Source organism: Drosophila mauritiana, chromosome 3R, assembly GCF_004382145.1.
Source record: "Drosophila mauritiana strain mau12 chromosome 3R, ASM438214v1, whole genome shotgun sequence".
NCBI classification, from domain to species: Eukaryota; Metazoa; Arthropoda; class Insecta; order Diptera; family Drosophilidae; genus Drosophila; species Drosophila mauritiana.
The window spans coordinates 20,374,025-20,395,672 of record NC_046670.1 but is presented as its reverse complement, the minus strand read 5'-3'; the positions used below and the strand labels follow the sequence as shown (position 1 = coordinate 20,395,672).

The 21,648-nt window shown below is 41.6% G+C and overlaps 2 protein-coding genes across 3 annotated transcripts in view; both read left to right on the top strand.

Annotated features, from left to right (window-relative positions):
* LOC117143240 (myb-like protein AA) overlaps positions 1-21,648 on the top strand; it is a 63,409-nt gene that overhangs the window by 28,057 nt on the left and 13,704 nt on the right. Inside the window, exon 1 of one of the 2 annotated variants that reach the window (XM_033307792.1) lies at positions 12,570-13,159. The exons of the other annotated variant lie outside the window; for it this stretch is intronic. The gene's annotated coding sequence lies outside the window, so the exon portion shown is untranslated. Of the gene's footprint in view, positions 1-12,569; positions 13,160-21,648 lie in introns of those variants that run through there. 2 annotated transcript variants of the gene reach the window in all.
* On the top strand, positions 17,906-18,919 carry LOC117143241. The gene has a single exon (XM_033307793.1). It carries the CDS (start codon positions 18,201-18,203, stop codon positions 18,327-18,329), a length of 129 nt encoding a protein of 42 aa, XP_033163684.1. The 5' UTR covers positions 17,906-18,200; the 3' UTR covers positions 18,330-18,919.

Genomic DNA, 21,648 nt, shown 5'->3' with positions numbered 1-21,648 from the left:
ACCACCGGCACCACCCGCCCACACGCCCACAAGGCGTCGAAATGGGCACGGCTGCCATTTTGGGTGGGTGTTGTGCTCTCAACACTTTCGCCAGCACCAGAAAACCCATACTGCCTAGTCGATTTCCCGATGTCAATTGGCTCTTTTGGCAGGCTGCACCGCAAATTGCATTGATTTGTGTGGGAATGCGGCGTTAATTTGATTTGATTAATCAAAGTGCATGCACAGATTTCACCCGAGATCGAGGTGCTCGGCAACAGAGATTCGACATGTGCCGCCGGGTCGTGGTTTCGCCTATGCGTTGTGGGTTCTTTTTTGGTTTTGCTTTTGGTTTTATGTTTTTCTATATTTTTGTTGGATTTTATGTATATGGCCAATAATTCACTCGGCTGGCCTAACGGTTTATTAGCATAAATAAAAATAAAATTGATATGTTTGAACTATTTCCTGCAGCAATGCGCGCTACAATTTTCGTACATGACAACCAACAACCATCGGCCAACAGCCGACAACGGGCAACAAGAACAACCTGCAGCAACTTGTGGCTCAGGAGCACTAGTAGTTGGCTTAGTAGTGGCTGCCACAAAATTGAGCCCGAGCTGCGACTAAGTGGACGGACGGCAGGCAGGCAGGCAGACTGCGGAATTGGTAGCCGCTGCAACAAAATGTTGCGATGTCAGTCGTCGTCGAAGGCGGCGCATGCAAATGGGGTTAGGGTATAGCATAGACCACTATATAGCAGTGCTCTAGCGGCTAAGCCACTGCCGTATCTAATGGTTATATAAATTTGGCACTTCATGTAGTCCACAGTCCATTGGCTGGCTGTTAGCCATTGCCGTCGTTGTTTAAGCGCTTGTTTAGGCCACGAACATTGCCTTGATTCGAAACAATATCGAGCGGGGAGGGATGACAAACGACAGGAAAAGGCTGGGTTCGGGTTCACTTGTAGATCGGGACAATGATTGCCAGACGCGGAGTCGTACTAAGAATAAGTGTATTATATAATAACCGTGCTTTCCATTAACTGATAAGCCGCCAAATGCGATGGTTGCAATTTTTTTAATATTTAATTACAAGATTATTATAATTAAATAAATAATTCATATTAATGTTGATGCCTCGTAAAAATGTCATAAGCATAAAAAACATTATAGTTTGTTTCCATTTACTAAATGGCACCACATTTTTGCCACGCCTCTACCCATTGCAAACGCACTTGGATGGCATGCCAATCGAGGCTTTTTCAGCCAAGTCTCCACCTGTGCGAAGTGACATGTTAATTTTTACAGGCCCAGAAGACAGAGCGGGATAGCGAAACAGACTCGCAGGTGACACGCACGCAGGCCAGTCACTCAGCGGCTCAGTGGCCACGCCCCCTAAGCCGAACTATCCAATTCATTGGGTTAGTTCGATAAAGTTATCATTTATGCAAATTTCCCTGACAGCTTTGACAAAATCGAAACGAGCGTTTTAGAGAGGCGGACCGATAGTTTCAGGGATCAACTATTTCGGGCCACCAAAAAATTTCCACACCATTTGCATAAAAGGCTTGCGTTTCTTGTTTTTTTTTTTACTGGCCAATCGTAATTTGCGAATTTTTGTTTGAAAACTGCTAATGACTCACTACCAGGAGCACCGGCTAATCACATGACTGTGTGTGGCCCGCCAAGCAGCGTCTAATATGCAGTTAACCCACAAATGCCGGGCCAAGAGAAAAACGGCCAAGACAACACCAGCTATTATGACCAAGGCAAAAAAAAAAAGAGTGATTATAAAACCAACAACGGTTGAGAGCCGGCGGACAATGGGTATCGGCGCGGGCCAAAAGCTACGCAAACTGTAATTGATGATGAAGAAAAGAGATCGATCATATTGTGCGAGCGCATATCAATCACGAACACGACACAGGCGAATCAAGCCGGGCCTACCTGGCGTATGCGTAACGTGTGGCATTTGCGGCTACGGTGGCTTCTACCTGACCATAAGCCACATATACACGATACACCACCGTCATACACCAACCACCGAGGGCAGCAGAAATGTTTAACCCGGCTAACCGGGCGTATGAGTAATGTGCTCAAGTGCAAATACAATGAGGCGAGGAAGAAAACCGAAAACACAAATACAAACGGCAAAATAAGTGTATTAATAATAAGACCCCGGCATTCCATCGAAACGAGTTTCATATTAATTGGCCTTTTCATAGCTTTGAATATTTGGTTCGGTTTCTTTGGCTTTCGGGCCTTATGCGGGTTCAATGGATTGTTCTACTTTCTGGGCCACCCCAAGATTACATGGCGAAATGAGCAATATTCTCCAGCTGCTGCTGCTGCTGCTCCTCTTTTGAATCATTCAAATTGCCGAAAATTGCCCAAGGGGCAAACGTCTTGGACCCAATTTCTGTACCAGCACTTTTTATTTGCTTTTGACCATTTCTTTATTGTTTGTTTTGATTAAATTTTGGTGCTTTTTTTGCTGAACGATCTGTTGTTGCAAATGTTTAAGTGGAGCAGAAAAGATTTGGCTGGCAACTCGATGCTTCCGTTGCTAAACGATTCGAATTAAGATTCCCTGGTACTTCTGTGAATGAAATCGAGAAATCGTACGGGAATGGAATGTGCTGTCCACGACGGAAATGGACTTGGGTCAGCTTTCTATTGGGTGTGTTTTCGCATTTTTCTGGCATTAATTGAGGGCTAGATACATCTAGATACTCCAAATTTCACCTTTTCGCAATGGACAATTCCCCAGAAACGGCTTAATTAAACAGCAACATCTTACACACGTAATTAAAGCGATGAAATCGTTTTTGCCACTAACAGTCAAAAATACCAAATAAGTTTAACAAATGTCAGGCCAAAGCAGCAGCCATACAAAAGGTATAAAAACACTTGAGAATCTTTATACAATAAATCTTTATTTATACGGCAAGCCGGGCTTTGGTACAACAAAAAATAACACTTGTTGCTGTTTTTGTGGCCGTCGACTGACTTGTTGGCTCATTTGACCTTTATTTCATAGAAAAAAAACAGTCGATGTCTGCATTTGCCGTCTGCAATTGCGGGAGAGAGCAAAGAGAACCAGTTGGCCATTGATCATCCCAAGCCGCCCCCAAACCCCCTTTCCCATTCCATCCTAACAATGTTGCCAAGAGCCTAAACCATTGATTCCAACACCGGCATAGTGTTCAGGCCATTGCCTGTCATGGCTGGCCTTGTTGCAGTTGCCTGCAATGGTGGTGTTAACTAGGCCTAAATAAAGGATTACCCTGTAATTTAAAACAACTTTTTCTGGTTGATAATCCTATTTTAGCGTTTATTTAAAAAATTTACTAAATAGTTGAAGATTGTTTTTAGATTTTATAAAAAATGTAAAACTTCTCATAGAAGTTAGATTATTTCTAGCCTCTTGATTATTAAAACAGCTTATAACATATCTATTGGACGATGCTCTCCATATGCAGTTGGGTACACCCCACACACCTGATCACACCTGCAGAATAGAAAGAAACCGTTAAAGTCATTTCGCATCATTAGTATGATATGTGTGGCTGTATGGGTGCTGATTTCAGATTCGCGAGTCGATGTGAGTGTTGCCGACTGTGAGAATCACTAAATGCGCTTGTAAATACGGCCGAGTGGAGTGGAAGATGCTTGTGGATGTGGCCAAGCATGTATTCCGCTGCACTTAATAAGCACCTTGACTTTGATAGGCCATAAGCGGCGTTTGTGTGAGTGAGCCGGTACACTGCAGTGTGTCCATGTGCCCGTAAATTAGCCGCAGTTAGTGACCCGGCGTGGCTGCATTGGCATATTTCATGCGCTAAATGCATCATTAGCCGGTTTGATTTACGGCACACGTGTTTCGCTGTGCGAGAAGGCGATCGGGAGCGGTCCAGCGGATGAGGTTGGCGTATGAGTATATATGCATATCCGTCAGCGATAACCAAATGCGCCCAGCATTTAATTAAAATTGAAAGGATTTTTCGTATGCCTACGGCCGAATGGCCAAGTGCGGCAACAATTTAATTAAAAATTTCGTTTGATTTTCCCCACAGCATGAAAATGGTCAGCCGATCTGACAGTGGCAGTTGCTGCCAAACGGCGGCCATTTGTGTTTCGATTTTGGCCACAAGCGCTCGGCGGTTTTTTCAGTCGGTTTTTGGTCAAAACAAGATCGCAGCAAGTGGCACGCAATGCTGCTGCTGATGCTGTTGCTGCAGTGGCCAACTGCAGTAACTGCTGCTTCAGCAGCTGCCAAGGAGCCAACTGATGCGTATCGAGCGGCATTTTAAATGAAGCGATTAAAATCGAACGCCTGCACAGTTACACATTTGGCCCCGCGGCACCTGCCTACCAATCCGCACCACTCGGAGCCACTGCATCCGCGCGCCCATGCACCACTGCACCACTTCCCTCCGAAAGAGTGTATCTTTTAATTCAATCAATTTTTCTCACAGCTACCCGTTGGCATGCGAGCATCGATCATGTAAATTGAAATTGAGTTACATGATCAACATGACATCATTCGGGAATCCGCAATTTTCATCGATAATAGAGAAACTGCACAGCTTATGCCGTCTCATTTATATTTGCACAGAGAAAATTTGTTATTGAAATTGGTAATAACTTTTTCGATTTACACGTTTGCTTTCACTTAACATAACATAACAAGGGAAAACAACGACTATTTTGATTATTAAAAAGTCCTTTTTGACAAATCTCTATTTAAACAAACATGGAACGCCTATTACCAACGGCATAAATAACCATAATATGGAAAGCTAATAGATCATCTGAAAACCAGTTAGGAAATTGTAGGCATTTATTATAATATTCGGCTGGTTACTAGTTTTGTTAGTCTGTTGACGCACTTTAATATTCTTGGAAATGAGTAACTATATAAAAAGTCCCCGACTGAACTAAAATTTAATTTTACACAGAAATTATTTGTTGTTAAGTGCAAAAATTGAAATGAAAACTAAGAGTTGGTTTTTTCCTCTGCACACTACTTCAGCGGTATCGTGTGGGTTCATTAGAATAAGCAAACATTCGCGGGCAGAGAAGTATCTTATGTGGCATAAATCGTATAGCGGTCAACGAGCGAGTGCGTGTGGAACACCCACAGTTGGATAAACACTGACGCGGAGCAATTAGAGCCCCGAGACAAGCTGGCAAGTGGAAGAGAGTCTACTGGCCAAGAGCAGTCGATCTGGCCAAGAGCTATCTGGCCATAGGTATTACCGATGTATCGTATTGGCGTTATTTATGCGCCTGTTTGCCTTCCCCGTACACACACAATCACACAAACCAATAGAGGATTGTCATTGATTTATGCCTCTAATTGTTATTCATCGCACCGTAGGTGGCCTCATCACCATCCAATATATAACCACCACCACCCCAACATATCGGTCGCCTTTGGGGAGCTGTTCTATATCGCGTGCTGATGTCGCATTAATCAGAAATCAGAATCGGCCAAAGACTGGCAGCCAAAAAACGACATCACCTAATGATTTGTTTTGGACCCTGAAATTGGGCTACCAAAAACGGTTGGGTTACAGCATCGAAGACCCATTTTCCCCCCAACCCTCGATATACCTTGTAGTCAGTTTCGTTTAATGATCGCCTACGCAAAATCTGATGCTGCTTCAGATTTGTCTCATGTCAGCATAAATTTGTTTTAATTGATTTTAAATTCGGGCATTCACGTTGTTGTTTTTCAGATTTTATGGCCGCTTGCAGGCCAAATTTTGAAACTCATTCCTAGCGAGCCATATAACAACAAGAAAATAAGCATTTAAACTAAAACAAGAAATTATATTTTTCCGCTTTTGGTCTATGGGGCATAGCTAATGGCGATCCAAAACTAGTCCGGTGTTCGTTTTGATTGAGTATGAATATGCATGCTCAGATAGCTAATTCAATTAACGAGCCCTAACGACTTTATCTAAGTTATTTGGGAAATCGAACGGTGGGGAAAACTAAGCATACTGACCATAAATGTCACATTGATTAATTCCTTTGCACTTAACAAATTAACGTTGGTGTAACTGGCCAAGGGCATGAGATTTCTAAGCATTGTGACTGGGATTTCTTTTACATATATGTATATATAACTCACAATAACTAAGATAACCATCGAATAGGTTGATTTGATAATTGATAGAAGGAGAAACGCCTGCTGCGCAGGGAAATTAGTTCGTTGGCTATCTTTATAGGCTGCCAATCAAAATAAACATATGTAAATAACCTCTAGTTTATTTCCATGCATAAATATGGTGATATATATAATTTACATTCGATTATCGGAATGACGTACAAAGATCGAGTGTGGACACATTTAAGGCAGCAAATTATCAAAACGAAATTGCACCATAAATAAGCCAATCGAAATGTAAAAATTATGAACATCAATTCAGCCCAAGATCCAAACGAGATTCAGATACCCAGTCCGATTCCGATTCCGATTCAGCCTAATCGTATCGTATGATATATCAACGGATCGGGATCGTACAGATCGTCGCACGCTTAATGGCGTGAATTATTTACCGATTTTAATGGCAAGCCAATACCAACACCTCCTAAGCCAAAAACCAATATCGATCAGACACATTGCTGCGCCTTTGTGATTATGTGCTGCATTGATTGTTGTTAATACTTTTGCGGCATGTCATTGCTTTTATTTAAAACAAATCGAAAATGTTTAAATGCCGCCTCTAGCTTTTTGAAGTTGCTGGTAACTTGGAAGTTTGGCAGTTTGGTAGTTGGGATCGCGGGACATTGCCCAATGGCATACAGTGGCTATCTATCGGTGGCATTCGGTGGCTCGTTTTTTGAGGTGTGTCCCGGCCGGAGACCTTATAAAAATAAACAACAATGCACAGAGACAGAGACATATATCAATGCTGGGCTATGCGTTAAATGCCGTGTATGTGGAGCAGTTTGATTTTGTGAAACGCCCCGCTTCGAAAAGACAACAATGAAGCGGCCTAAAAAAGATCAACAATCATTTTTTCGGCTGAGGTGGCTACTTAAATAAACAGATATCTCGGGACTGAAGTGGCCGAGGGGTAGGTGGTGTAGATAATGAAAAATAGCGGCATCAAGTCGAACAAAAATAAGCCACTCTTTGGGATATTTTAATCATAATAATAGACAAGAGCCACAAAAAGCTGACAAGAGCCTTTGTTCGAATGTCAGTCTTAATAAAGGCGCAAAACTTTATTTTAAACGTTTTTTAATGACGTCAATGAGTTTGCAATTGTTTCAGTGTGAGTAAGCCAGAATTGGGCAATTTGAATAGGCCCAACCACGCATTTTTTTGGCGTCTGGCCTTATCCACAACGAAACCTTGCTGGCTGGCTTAGTTTTCTTCACCAAAATTAGTGCCTGCCAAACTGAAACTGAAACCCAGACGAAATCCTGATCCGACACCTACAACATGGCATCACGTACAAATATCTTCAGCACGATTTTGCACTATTTTCCAAATCCAAGCAGCCAACACCTGCGCAAAAAAATAAACGGAAAATAGCTCAAAAGCCAGCCAATTGAAATGAAAATGGAGATGGAGATGCGAAGAGATCAGCGCAGATCACGTTGAACATGAAAAGCATGAAAAGCGTTTTGCAGTTCGCCAGAAATGCCACAGAAATAAAATTCAAGGGTTCGCACGGAATATGGGTGAGGCTTTTTTTTCTATTTGGACTGCAGATTTTTGGCCCTCAGGGGATGCAAATTGTTTTGCACTTGAAAACGAATGAGTTAAAGGCGAGGCGCTTGAGATCATTAAGCTAAACGCACGACATTTCCGTTTTAATCAACCACCCGCTACCAGCGAAATTAACTCAATTCACAAAAGTAGCCAAAAAATAAAGAATGACAGCAAAGGGAGAAAAACAAACGGATTGACTGGAAGTCGTGAACCGCAAATATTTTTGGGATTTCCAATTTACAAATGCTCTTTTGAGAAGTGTACAGCTTGGAATCAAAACAAACTTAAGCTTTTTGCGAAACTAGTTATTTATGATTTTGTGACTTTTTTTATTACTTCATTTGGGGACTTTCTTTTAAAATATTTATTTTCTAGAGTAGAGACTTTGCATCCTCTATGCGATTTTCCTGCAGAGCGATAAATCCTGGCCACTGCATAAAGTTAACTTTACACATTTCGCCGTAAAATATTTTATAAAGGCAATCAAAGCACATAGATTTGCCCACATAACTCTCGGCCATGCCATTATTCCAATCAACCGAACATCCAGCTGCATTCCTATCAATCTCCGCGGCACTTCTTCTGTTACAGCTCCTCCGGACCAGGCCAACACGATCTGCAGAAATGTCTTGCGGAAAAAAGAGTAAACATAAAAATTATATTGGTAGAAAAGGAGCAGTGGTGGGTTAGGAGGGGCGAGAAAAAAAAACGGAATTTCATGGCTCAATGAAAAGACCAGCTGAAGAACTAATAAACAACAACCACAAGAGCCAAGCCATGACTTAGAAATATAGTTCATAGGCATTGTGATTGCCTTCAATAAATTGCAAATAATTTCGACCTCATTTCGGTGGGCTCGCCACACGGTCACGGACAACGCCCCACAGACCCCCGCCAACAGCTTCAAAATATATACCTATATAAATATAGCCGCCACCACCTCCACAGATATAACGAACGCTGCGTGATATAATTTCTAAGATCTACAGACAGATCGCGCGCTAGAGTGGACCAAAAAGCACACATTTGGTCCAGTGCACTGTGACCACGCACATGGCTTTTGGGATTTAGTGCGGCGTCATAAATTTTCCTGCAACTCCGTTCGACTTCTTTTTAATTAAAATGCTATCAAATGTCAAGTTTACATGGCCGCGGAGCGCCAGCTGCGTCGAGGAGCAGGCAAAAGCAAAGCAAACACTTGTCATCTTGACAGGCCAAACAAAGCGTGACGGAGTCAGGGAGGGATTAGGGTGAGCGAGCGGCTGTGGCAGGGACAGGGGCAGGGGCGCCTAACGAGGGTCATTCAATGAGTTGAGACTGCATTCGCATTTGCATAGGATACCCACACAAATACTCCACACTCTCCGTACTCCAAAGTGCACCTGGCTAGCTGGCTGCTAGCTGGCTGGCAAATGTGGGCTCCACTCGTGGACGCGGACTTGGACATGTTTAAGTAATTGCGCGCGTGCGTGGTGGCAAACAATTGAGACACTCTGGGCCCGGGGTTTCGCTTTGTTTTGTTTTGGCTTGGCTCGGCTTGGGATTTTGGCCAGGTCTATACGGCTTTTGTCTGGCTATGGTCTCTCTTGATAGTTTGGCAGCGATAAGCGCGACATGTCAGCGTCAGCTAAAGCTCGAGATTCAGATTCAACTTGAAGTTTAGCGTGGCAGCTTTAGATTTCGAGCACAATATATTTTGTCAGCTCAAACGGTGTACATAATAGCCCAGAGATAAGATTGTAATGGGCCGGTTAAGCGGCTCATAAATCATTGGCATGGAAATTGCTTTTCCATGATAGACAACTTGTTAGTATACCGACTGTGGCTGCCGCCGCTGCGACTTCCGCAAAAGGCGAGGCGAAACCTGCAAATTAAGTCATTTTAAGCAGCACTTTTCACTTTCCGCTAAGCACTCGACATCCGCCGGTTGGTGAAAAGTTCATTTAGAGAATAAACAAACAAAAACTTAAACTCATTTTCATAACAGCCACCGGGCCACCGGTCAGCACCGTGAATGTGCAGCTTTTTATTTATCTTTCCATGCCAGAGTCTGGTATGCGCTTCCTGCGCCGATTTCTGTGTAGAAATATGCTGGGAAATCTAGCGCCAAGTGGTGAAAATATCCGACCCGCAGAAGCCATTGGCCGAAAGGAATTTCGAAAAAATTTATAACAAATCTGCGGCAAATGAGCTGTCGTAGGTAAATAAGGAAGACGAGAAACCGGAGCCATAATTTCTAAGTTATATTTGCTTAGTGCATAGCCATAATTTATTTGCCGATTGTTGTGTTTGGCTTTAGTCATCTTCAGTTCTAGCGTTTGGACTTCCGTTTGTGAGTTTTCTTGACGAATGTCGTTTAAGAGCAACAGTGATTTATTCATGAGTGATTTATGCGTTGCTTATCATCTATGCGATTTATATTCTTTTTTAATATTTTGGTACTACTATAGACCGAAAAAACAATATTGTTAGTTTATTTTTAGTCATATAATTTGTAACCTCTTTGTTGTAAATTGTTATCGACAAATAGAATGTAATGATATACTTTTCTTGGCCTAATATACAGCGATTCGTTACAGTTGACAAGAAACTATGCCGTTTGTGGTGTTTCCGCCATTAAATGTCCGTTTCACAATACAAAGTCTGCCGCAAGGGCATGTAAAGTGCCAAAAAAAAAGAAAGAAATCAAATTCCATTCCTTGTGCCGCCCAACTATACAAATTTCCTTCTGTATATTATATGATTGATTGCCCCGTTGACCTGGAAACGTAGCAAACTAATAGTTACACTTAACAATGGGATCAGGGGACAGTGGAGCCGCGAACAGATTTATGTACCTATATATGTATGATCCATAATATTCATAAAGAATATGGGTCAAGCGGGGCGGTGAACAGGCTCCGAGAAGATGAAAAAATAAAAACTGGCCGAGTGGGCGCTGCATTCCGGAGCTTCAGATGGGGGGAGTCTGCAGGTAGCTCTGGTAGCTGCAACACCTTGAGATTGACTTCAAGCCGAATATAAAAAAAAATATAAAAAATAAAACCCAGACTGCCTCATGACGTGGCGCTATTTTTAGGCATCTGTGGCTGGTTGACGAAAGCGGCAAGTTAATGAGCTGCCCCGATCTTTGTGGCTCCCCTGATTACTAGGTTTTTTACATTATTATACGTATGTAGTGCCCGCCTCCCGTTTTTCCCCCAACAACCACGAATATGACTTCGACTTCAATTTCACTTTTCCGACCTGGATGCGGAGCCTGGTGTTGTCAGGCCGTCATGCTGGCCGAGCGGAGAACAAAAGACTTGGGCAGCGAACTTGTTTTTCAGCCACCGACAGTGGGTAATTAAAAAACCGTTAATATTGGAACCGCTCTCATCGGAACCGGGTGTCAAATCAAACATAAAAAGAAATTATTAAAAATTCATAAAAGCCACAGTATTCGAAAATATATTAACCTGAAAATAGATGTGAACGAAATTGAAATTCGGGCGTAGAAATGTGAGAAAAGTCAGCAGGAACACCATAAAATGCAAAACAGATGAACATAGATGATAGCCAGATACAAGATACAAGACAGCCAATAAGCCCGGGTAATATGCCCCTCCAACCCCTCCTCACTCTTTATGCTGCCAACCGTCCTGCCCGAAAATGTAGCGTTAAGTGCTCAATGGCCAGAAAACGGCATTAAGCCATAAAATCGTATCGAAAGAGAAAGAGCCAAAAGAAATGCTCAAAGCCAGTCCAAATCCCACAGCTGAAGAAACGATTGATGGAGTTCAAATGCATATTGATTGACGTTGAAATGCCCCAAATGGAGCACGGTTCCGAGTTCGCGTCCAAGAGGCAGGTGCAAGTCGGCCGTGGCTGTTATGTGCTTTGTATTTTGTGTTTTGTGGCTAATAAGTGGCATGAATTAGTGAAACGCTTATGGGGGTCAGGTCGTTGTGGCACTCCACTGAATCGGCTGTTTACTGCAAGACAGTGGAAAGGCTTTTAAAAGAAACAGTCGCAGTTTGGGGCCATTGAGGCGAATCGAAATCGTAAATTCGAAATCATTGACTAAAAGCTTTTTGATAAATTATTAAACCATGTGCCAGGGATGTGAATGAGCGCGTTTCTATCAATGGCTAGAAAAAGCAGCGGCAGCAGCATAATTGTTGTGAGAAAACATCTTGCTTATTTATGGGAAAAAGTTCAATAGACTGGGCGTGTCCGTCACAGCCTTTCCCCAAATCAGACCAGATTCTACCAGACAGGGGTCAAAAGGCCTTTTTTTTCGCACAATTCTCCATTGAGAAAAAACGCTCGTAAAGCTAACAATTTATGGGGCGAAACGATATCAAAATGCTGACAGTTTAATGTTCAATGCCATGCCAGTCTTTGCAAATTCTAAAAATAATCCCAACCGCCCATAGAAAACACCGATCGGACAAAAGACAAAAGACATAAGCGTCAGGCGATCTTAAAAATAATTGACAAATATATTAATAGCATAAATCAGCATCAGAATCGCTCATATAGCGCGAAGAGCAGCAGAGCGTCTTCATTGAATCGATTTTGGCCCGGCCAAAAAGCTAGGCTGCTAACTCTTATTATCATTTACCGCTTCGGCTCCGGCCACAACAAACAAATCTTATAATAGCAGAAACAAAAATCGAAAACCCCCCCAAAAAAAAAACACACAATAAAGATCAGCTCTGCCGGCGTTGTCGTCACGCTCTCAGCAGATCGGCCGAAGTCGACGGCGGCGTCGCTGCCGCTGCTGCTTTTGGCCAGCAACTTCTTGGACATGCTGGCCAAGAGCCAGATTTAGTTCAGTTCAGTTTCAAGTGTTTGAGCGTTGCGTGCGTTTCAAAGCTTTGAGCGGAGAGTTCGACTTTTGAGCCGTTTGGTTGCGTCTTTCGTCTGTTTCGGTTTTCTCGCCTCTCGTCTGTGCGACTTCCGTATAAGTTCATTTGCCGACGGGCCAAACGTTGAAAATTTCCATCGCTTGTTGCCGTTGTAGTCGTCGCGATTCCTGTCGCCCACCCAACACAAGATCACACCGAAACGGAAACCACCGCCAACGGAAACTGCGATACGGACCTCAGTTTTTAATTAACCCGACCAAATTAGTTTTGTTCAAGAATATTTCCCGCACCTCCGACAAATGCAAATGAAAATGTGGCTGGCAAATTTATGAATGCAGGCCAAGAATTATGTTTCGTCTGATAAGACGATCCGATGATATATGTGTGTGAGAGTGTCTTCAACAATCGGTTGCCATAAATAATGCTCATAATGGGCTGAGGCATGGGAAAAACTAATAATCTTTGTGTAGCCCAACCAATTTAATACGAATACAAAAGTATCATATACTATAAACGTACATATTTATGTGGATTTATTAAGCTGTTAAAATTGGATAAACTTTCCGACCACGTTGACCAATTCGAAACCGGTAAGTGCAAGTTTGGTTGTCAACTTCGTTGTCCAAGTTTTTAGTTTATTTCATAGATATTTCTATAATTCTTGCCTGTCGCACATCTATGCAAAGCAGAACCATATTAAAATCAAATGTCGGTAGTTTTTTTTTAATATATATATAGATAGAAATTTGTGTATTTTTTAATAGTTTTATCATAGTCTTCGTGGCGGGATACAAAGCCGCTCTGTCTTATCGCAGGCGTATAAATTCTAGTTTTATCGCTGGTGTTTTGTATTTGGAAAGTCATGACGCACAGACTATAGAAATTCCCAGCAAGTTATCATGAGCAGAAAAGCGCGAAACAAAGCAGAATTAAAATAAAATAAAAAAGGATTTTGACCGGACTAGTAACCATTAATGAGGAGTTCTTTGTCTTTTCTGATCTGGGTTCTTTTGTGCCAAAAGCTGGCAAATTGTTAACAAAAATTTCACAAAACGCTGATAGCGCATCTCAACGGCATTTAAGCCTTATCTACCATTTGAGTGTATGTTTTTCTGCACACATTTGAATAGTGCCAATCATCTCGCTTTTGGCCTGCTTAAATTAGTAAATTCCGTGAGCAGGCCAAGCGCTTGGGCAGCAATAATTATATACTAATTAAGCGTATAATTAGCTAATTAGAACTGCGCAGCGACTGCCTCAAAAACAAAAAAAGGCAAACGCAAAAAAAATGTTCCGGCAACATCTTCTGTGCAAAAAAGAAAAATTTGCCAAAATCTAAGCTTGCGAAAATAGAAAACGGCAAACCCTTGACAAGCTTGAAAAGCTATTAATCAAAAGCGGCTAGCCGCATGTGTGGCTTGCTGTAAATAATAATGACTTCATAATTGATAATTTTGCGAGTTGCTGGAAGAAAGTTAGTCGATCTTGACAGTAGCAGCTGCTTTAGCTCACAGCTTCACTGGCACATACAAGCCTCATATATTAGCCATCAATGAATATTAATCAGTTTTATTTATTTAAATTGTTTAAAACTTTAATCAATAACAAGCGGTCGCTGATGATAGAAGTAAGGAAAAACCCATAAAACGAAACTTAAGTGTGTGCAGGTAGTAAATTAAAGCGAAATCAATTTTAGATAAGATCCAAAATGGGAGCAACACTATTTTTCACTGAACTGCCTAAAAACAATCCGATGGCTCATACAGCAAAAAATACAATTGGCTTTAAGCTGAGGGAAAGAGAAGCACCTTAATGGCATTTAATTAAAACGAAGGCAATAAACAACTCAAGGTATTAAAATTATTAAAGTGAAACGTCGCCAGTTTAAATTAAAAACGACAAAAACGGAAAATAAAACTAATAAAAAGCAATTCCAAATCAACGCCGCATTCAGCAATGCAAACAAAAGACTGAAGCAACGAACTCATGGCGAAGATAAGCTTTACTTAACTACACTCGTGAATAACTTGGTATTAACTCTTGATCACTGCTTTTGGTGAGCAGGAACAAAAGACTTAGGCAACGAACTTGTTAACGCATTCGGGTAAAAAATTATGAATGAAACGATAATCTGATTACGTAGTTCATTATTGAGTTTCAGTTCTGAATACAAGTAGAACCGTCATAATCGCTTCGCTAAATATAGAGTTAAAAACTATAAATATATTAATAGAACGAGTTTTGTGAAGTTTTCATTTATAGCCAGTTTTATTTATTTATTTTTTTTTTTTGACTGAAAAAAATATAATATATTTCTAGCAATTTTCTCTTTTTTTAACTGTTTATAAACTTATATAATTTTCTTAGCGCTTTTTGTTTACTTATTTGACGTTAAATTAGTCACTCATTTGTCCATTTAACACGACCACAATCACAGTCAAAGATTTTCTTCAATTAACGGCAAATCTAGTATGTTTGCCCAGAAACACGGTGACAAATGAATGAAATAAAAGCTGTTAATTTGTATGTGAAGCCCCCGTGGGTTGTGAAACCACCGACTGATTGATTTTGTTTATCTTTTTTTGTTGGTATTCATTTTCTAATGTCTAATATTAATAATTAAAAGTCTGTTGCCCGTGCCGTGCAGCCAACAACACCATCGTATGTGTTAAAGCGCCAAAAGGGAGGAATATGCAAATTCCAAAGTTCGCTATCGGTGTTTATAATTTTCTATGAAAAATGTTGTGCCGCTGTTGTTATTTTTTCTCACATAAATATGCCACAGGCGCATAGAAAATTTCACCCAAAAAGAAACCGGAAGCTTGGCCGTCAAGTGGAATGGACTCTGGGTCGCTTGTCCGCTTAACTTTAGCGGGTGTTTATCAGCGCTAAAAAAAATAAGATTTCATACATTTCTTCTGCTCTTGGGGATACTTATAACTATATAGGAGGTGTGTGTGTGTACCAGGCACGCAGCAACCGTTTCGCACTGGATTTTTATATATTTTTTTTCACTTTCGCATAATTGTGGAACCTCGGTGTTTCGCTTGTCTCTTTCTGGGTCTGCGCTTCCACGCTCCTCATGTCAGACACTTTGTCAAAATAGCATTTGTTACGCTGTCAGTGCCAGCCACCAACGCACTGGACAGCCACAAAGGTAGCAAAGGTAGCAACGCCGGCAAAAACAACAACCATAGTAATAACGAGCGTTATCCAAGCATCATCATTATCAACTTTTAACCATCGGTTTATGTTGTTTGCCACCGAAATGATTTAATTTTGACAGACCTTTTTTTTCTCCTCTGCTCCGGTAGTTGTGTAGTATGTGTGTACATTTTTTTCATTTTGGCGTTTCTTTCTCGACTTTTTATGTGTGGGAGTTTTTGGATTTTAATTTAAATTTCTTTGTTGTTGTTCCTGTTGTTGTTGGTGGCAGCGCTGTCTATTTTGGTCATAATTTTTGTCGTCTTGTTGGTGTTGCCGCTGTCGCTTGAACTTTATTTGATATGCATTACCCCGGCCTGGCTTTCGTCTTTGTTTATTTCTTCTACGACTTCTCCTTTTTGGCATTAAGTGCTTGTAAATTGGGTCAGTGGGAAGTTACACTTCAGTCGACTTCAGTTCAGTTCGTTCGATGTCGATGTTGTTGTATTCCGTACTTGTACTCCACAACGTCATGTGTCATAAATTTATTTGTCTGCGGCCCGCGCTGAGAACTTTTGCCTCTGACATTTTCCCGTTTGATTTTCATTTGCGGTATTTATTTATTTATTTACTACCAGCTATAAATGCCAGGGAATTTATCTGCATTAAAATAGTTACCAAAGGGAGATTTTCCCATAAAAATGTGTTTACTACAAATGAATTTATTTTCTAATAAAGGTACAACAGCTTTCCATAGTCATTAGCTCGTATTTCGAAATTCCACAATTTTCGGTTTAATGAAATACGGCTTAAAACTCAACAAAAAAAGCTTAAAAGGAACATTTTTCTAAAGTGTTAGTTATCTACTCGATTTTATGTGCTTCTGCCGGATCTTCGATTTAATTTGAGTAATGTTGCCCGAAACACTTCTCCTTTTTTACGATCCCCATAAAGCTGTCCAGAATTTTGCCGCTTCCTGCTCCTACCAATTTGTGAATCTAGTACACAAACCGATTTGTCCATTGATCCCGACCGTTGATGCTATGTGATCATAGTATCCTATCGCCGCGGGAGTATGCAAATTCCCCGAGGACTTACCATAAATTGAGCCCCTGATTAGCTCTGGACTCTACCGTTTTCATGGCAGAGATGCATTTTTTATTGTTTCCCCCCTCCGAATAGTGGAATAGTAGAGCAAGCCAGTCCCACACGTTCATCCTATACATAGATATATACAAATATATATATCGGTGGGTCGTAAAAACTCAGTGCACCATCCTTTGCGGCCATGGCTCATTGAATCTGGAGGCAGCCGAGTCAGGAAGCGCAATGTGCAATGTGAAGTGACTTTGGCTGTCTGCTGTCTAGACTTGAGACACACTCACAGCTTTCCAGCTGCATGCAGGAACAAGTGCAGCGGATTGCATTTGGACTTGGACTCGGAGTTAGAGGATGCACTTGCAGTGCTTGGCTTGATTTTTATTGACACAAGTTGCTGGCTGTCGGACGAGTGCAGAGTGCCGACTTCTGCTGGCTGGCTGACTGGCTGGCTGGCACACATTTTGCATATTTTATGAGTTCGTGTCGATGTCGTTTGTGCAACGAGCTTTTTGTTCTTCACTGCGGCTCTTTGCATAATTATTGTGGAATGTGTTTTGTGCTTTTGGTTGTGATTCGGGGGTTCTATGTAATGTCAGCGCTACCGGGGAGCTTGTCTTTTTTATGACCGCATTTAGTGCCCCTCGTGTTCGGGGCATCTGTAAGTACAAATACCCACGGGACATGTGACCCACTTGCCGGGGAAGGTGCCTCCTGCTCCGCACTGATCGCCGCACATAAATCAAGAACAGTCATTAATGTACAACAGATATAAAGTGGGGGTTTTCGAAACAAATCAAGGGGATTCCGGGGGGACGAACCCATGCTAAATTAGTTTTCACTATATATATATATGTATACGAGCGGTCATATATAAACACATAAGTACGCGGAGATTTCGCTTGTTAACATTAATAATAACTTGTAATTTGCAGTCGTTGTTGAAAATCACTCACTGAGCGAAGAAGGGAAAAAAATAACTGGTAAAAAACTAATTACAACATTTTTCACATGTGTGTAGGTAAACATTCATTCATAATATGTAGCCAGAGCCAGCATAATGTAATGTAAATGAGAAAAGCCCGACGAGACGAGAAGAAACTTTACCAAAAAAGCGCAGACTTTGAAGATCTTCCGCATGGTTGGCTTCTGTCTCCCCTTGGCTTGGGTCCAACATACAACACAACTCTACCCCTCGGAGAGTGATCTCAGTGTGTTGTTAATTTCTGTTCATTAAGTCAGAAAATAGCCAGGTTTAATGTTCGAGCGAGGCACAAAATTAATTAAACATTTATCAAAATCAACGCCGCCTCTCAGGGCCTCTCCGCGATAACAGCGAAGATCTGAATATATTCGAATATATGTGTTTACTCGTACCGCCAAAGCTCGATGACATTTGGGCATTTTATGAGCATGACCACCATTGTTTCTGGCTTTCGGGGATCGCTTAACTCTTGTCATTGTACTAGTCAAAGTACCAATGCCGCCGCACTGAGAGTCTCTTGGCCGAAATCGTAAACGAAACCGAAAACGATGCCACAAATTCCAATTTCAATTCCAAGCTGCGACTTCTGATACAGACGTGGACGTCAACATCAGTTCGCCTGTCGTTCCGAAATGAAAAATGCTCAAAATCCGACACAAAAAACGAAGAAACACTTTGGCTCGTTATTCTTGGCCTGAGTTTTACTTTTTTTCGGGGCTCTCGTTTTTGCCTGATACGAATTCGGACTTGGACGCGGACGTGGATGTGGATGTGGATTGCTTGGATGTTGTTGGGCATATCGCTCGACTTGGCCCAGCACTTGAATTGCACTTGAGTGCTGTAAATATTTTTTAAGGCTGCCAGCCAGGAGACTTGAAACCGAAACGAATCTCGAATGCCCTCCCTGAAGGCAGATGAGCTCCGAAAACTGAGTGGAGATGAGCCTGGCTTATTATGAGGTCAGCGGCGGGCTTTTGAAGTTCTCATTGCCGCCTGTCAGCAGGTCACTTCACATCGATATCTATTGACAATGTTGGCCAGGGGAAAGCCAAAATATTTCTGGGTTGGCTTGGGATTCTACGAAAAACAGCAGATATCTAAAACTGATCATTTAATAGAAACGTCTGCGGTGATCGTTTTATACAAAATTACATTAGTTGAAAACATTGTATTTCGAAGAATATTTGCCCATCGACTCCACTTGGTTAGTGAATCTTACCCCTGAAAAATGAGTTTTACTTTTTGGTTTTACTTTTTACCTTTCTGCTGCTCCTGTTGCTTGTTTTGGCTTTGTTGTAACTCTTTCGCGTTTTTTGGCAATTTGGGTTACATTGGCTGCTGTCTGAAAAATTATCTGGCACTTATATTCACGCTTAATTGGCATTTTTTATGAAACTCGAGCGTGCTGAAAAGTGCAACAGCAGCGGTCGCCGTACAAACAAACAAACATTCGTGCTCTTCTCGACTCCTTGGCTGCCCAGTTTGCAAGTTTCCCCAAGTATCATCGGATGGAAGTCGGTGTCCCCTGTTTTCTGACAATGACACTGGCACTCAAAATCAAAGGAGAAAAATCAATTTAATGAGCAAAACATGCAATAAATTACCATACACTGGCGAACAAATGAATTTTATTTATTTCATTTTCCTCCTTTCAACTAATTAGGTCACATATTTTTGAGGAATTCGCCTTATTTTTCCTTTATACCACATGCGTGTTTGTTTTGTTTTGGTTTCGTTCCGTTCCGTTTAAAGTTCGAACAGGAAATGGTCAGTTTTAATAATTTGAATTTTATTAATTCGATATTGAAGCAATTTATTTTATCTGCCTGTGCCTCGGTGATGTGTCTGTATTTTTGGCAAATGACAAAACAAGTTCTCAGTCTTGACCTTTTGCTGGTTATACTTTGACTTAATGCTATGCATGATTCTAGAGCTGTGGTGTGTTTATTGCTTCACCGAGATTGTCAGGCAATATGTCAGAGTCAGTGCCCCAAACTGGACCATCATGCCAAGCCAGAGCTGAAAGCCACAGTAGCAGCCACACAAACTGTAAGTTGAGGAATTTAAAAAGGCATTCGGTGGCGATCAATTTATTTGACATCAATGGCAGGGGCAAATAAAAGGCTGCCTAGCTCCGGTTATTTGTGGTAATCAAAATGACTGATGAGCCAGCTCTATAAACTGGTTCGCATCTATTGCCCAAGCGTGGGCGTTTTATTATCTTAGCCAGTGGTGGTAGCACGAAATTAGAAATCTTTGATTCGATTTTAAATGCAAATCGATTTCGATCGGTGTATTTAAATGCGTCTAATTCGTTTTGTTTTGTCTTAAGCACGAAATCCGAAATATTTATATTGATTTCTATTTGGTTGCCGTCCCGCTGCGAGGGACGGACACCACTTAATGAATGGGTTCGCTTGGGAAATTCTATCGGCAGTAGTCGAAGTTGAAGCCAAATCCATAAGCTTGCATCATTGACAAATCGCCGGACAAAGACTCTTCGAACACTTTACCAGCTTAAATACTCGTAGATTTGGCTTAAGTCGCTGCCGCTTCTCAAGTGATAAATGATAGTCGAATGTGACTTGGCTTATGGCCTGCGTACACCTGTTTGGAGTCAACACGTTGTGAATGAATCGCTTCCGGCATGAATGGATTGGAATCTTGGCCTGCCGTTTGGCGATCATGCCAGCCTCGAGTGCTGGTCCATCTTTTTTTTTTTTGTTCTCGAGTGCAATCGACGGCGTTTGTTTCCAGGAAGATTTGTATCAGAAACGAACAACAGGGATCCAATTGGCGGATATTTTATAGATTTCCCAGAACTTGACTGACGTCTTAAATGCTTCGAACTCAGTTTGGTAGTAGTAAGAAAAGATTAAAAGCTATGCAAATAGTATGCCTTCTTTATATTAATCCTCTAAGAAGGTTTGACAAACGACTACGAATATTCTGTAAAAAAAATTCAAATCCAACCACCAATAATCTAATATTTTTTCCTTTATTGTACAGCAATATTTATCATATGTCCCAGAAAATCAGCATTAGAATAGAAAATGAGCCATAAAAGTTTATCGTTATTAAAGTCCCTGATAAGGGCCCCTGACAATCGAGTGGCTTTACTTCCGAAACAATTTGGTCATTTAACGACCGACCGAGGAGTCTAAGGGGGCTCATCATAAACTGAAGATCTCCTCTCGATATCGAGCCACCCGAGAATCTCGGCAAGCGTTGCCAATAAATTTTCGCTAGTGGTACATAAAAATTTGTCACATAAATTACAATTTGCGTGCCCCTGTCGAGTGGCCAACAACAAGAAGGCGCACACTTGTCACACACAGATACGCTGGCCAACAAACACACTGACAGCTGTTGGCATTTTGCAATGGATTTGTACGCCAGCCGACCCTAATTGCCATTGAGTGTTGTCCCGGGCAAACGACTAACACTAATTGTGCGTACAACTGCAACTACAAGTCCCCCGAACAGCTCAATTTGCATCTGATCGTCTGCATTTGATCGTCTGAGGTGCACTCCCGTTAGAGGAGGACATATTCAAGAGGGGGATTTCAGCATTTCAGCATCTTGCGAGTCTCCGCATTCTGGGCAATTAGTCTGGCCAGGAGAGGATTGGGAGGGGTTTCGCAATGGAAATGGAGTGCAGGCATAAATGTCAGCTTCAATTTGGACTGCAATTAAAAGCGGATGGGGTAGCACGACTGACAGATCACCGGGGCAACAGCTTTATTTGCAGATTCATTTGCTGGCCACAAGATGAATGACTCTGCAGCTGCTGGCGATAAGCGAACACGAAAGCCGAATTGGCTGATAAACGTCGAGAAAGTAAGGCTGGCG

What these genes read in the sequence shown, in the direction of transcription:
- LOC117143241 (XM_033307793.1), top strand. Translation starts at nt 18,201, where the DNA reads ATGACATTTGGGCATTTTATGAGCATGACCACCATTGTTTCTGGCTTT.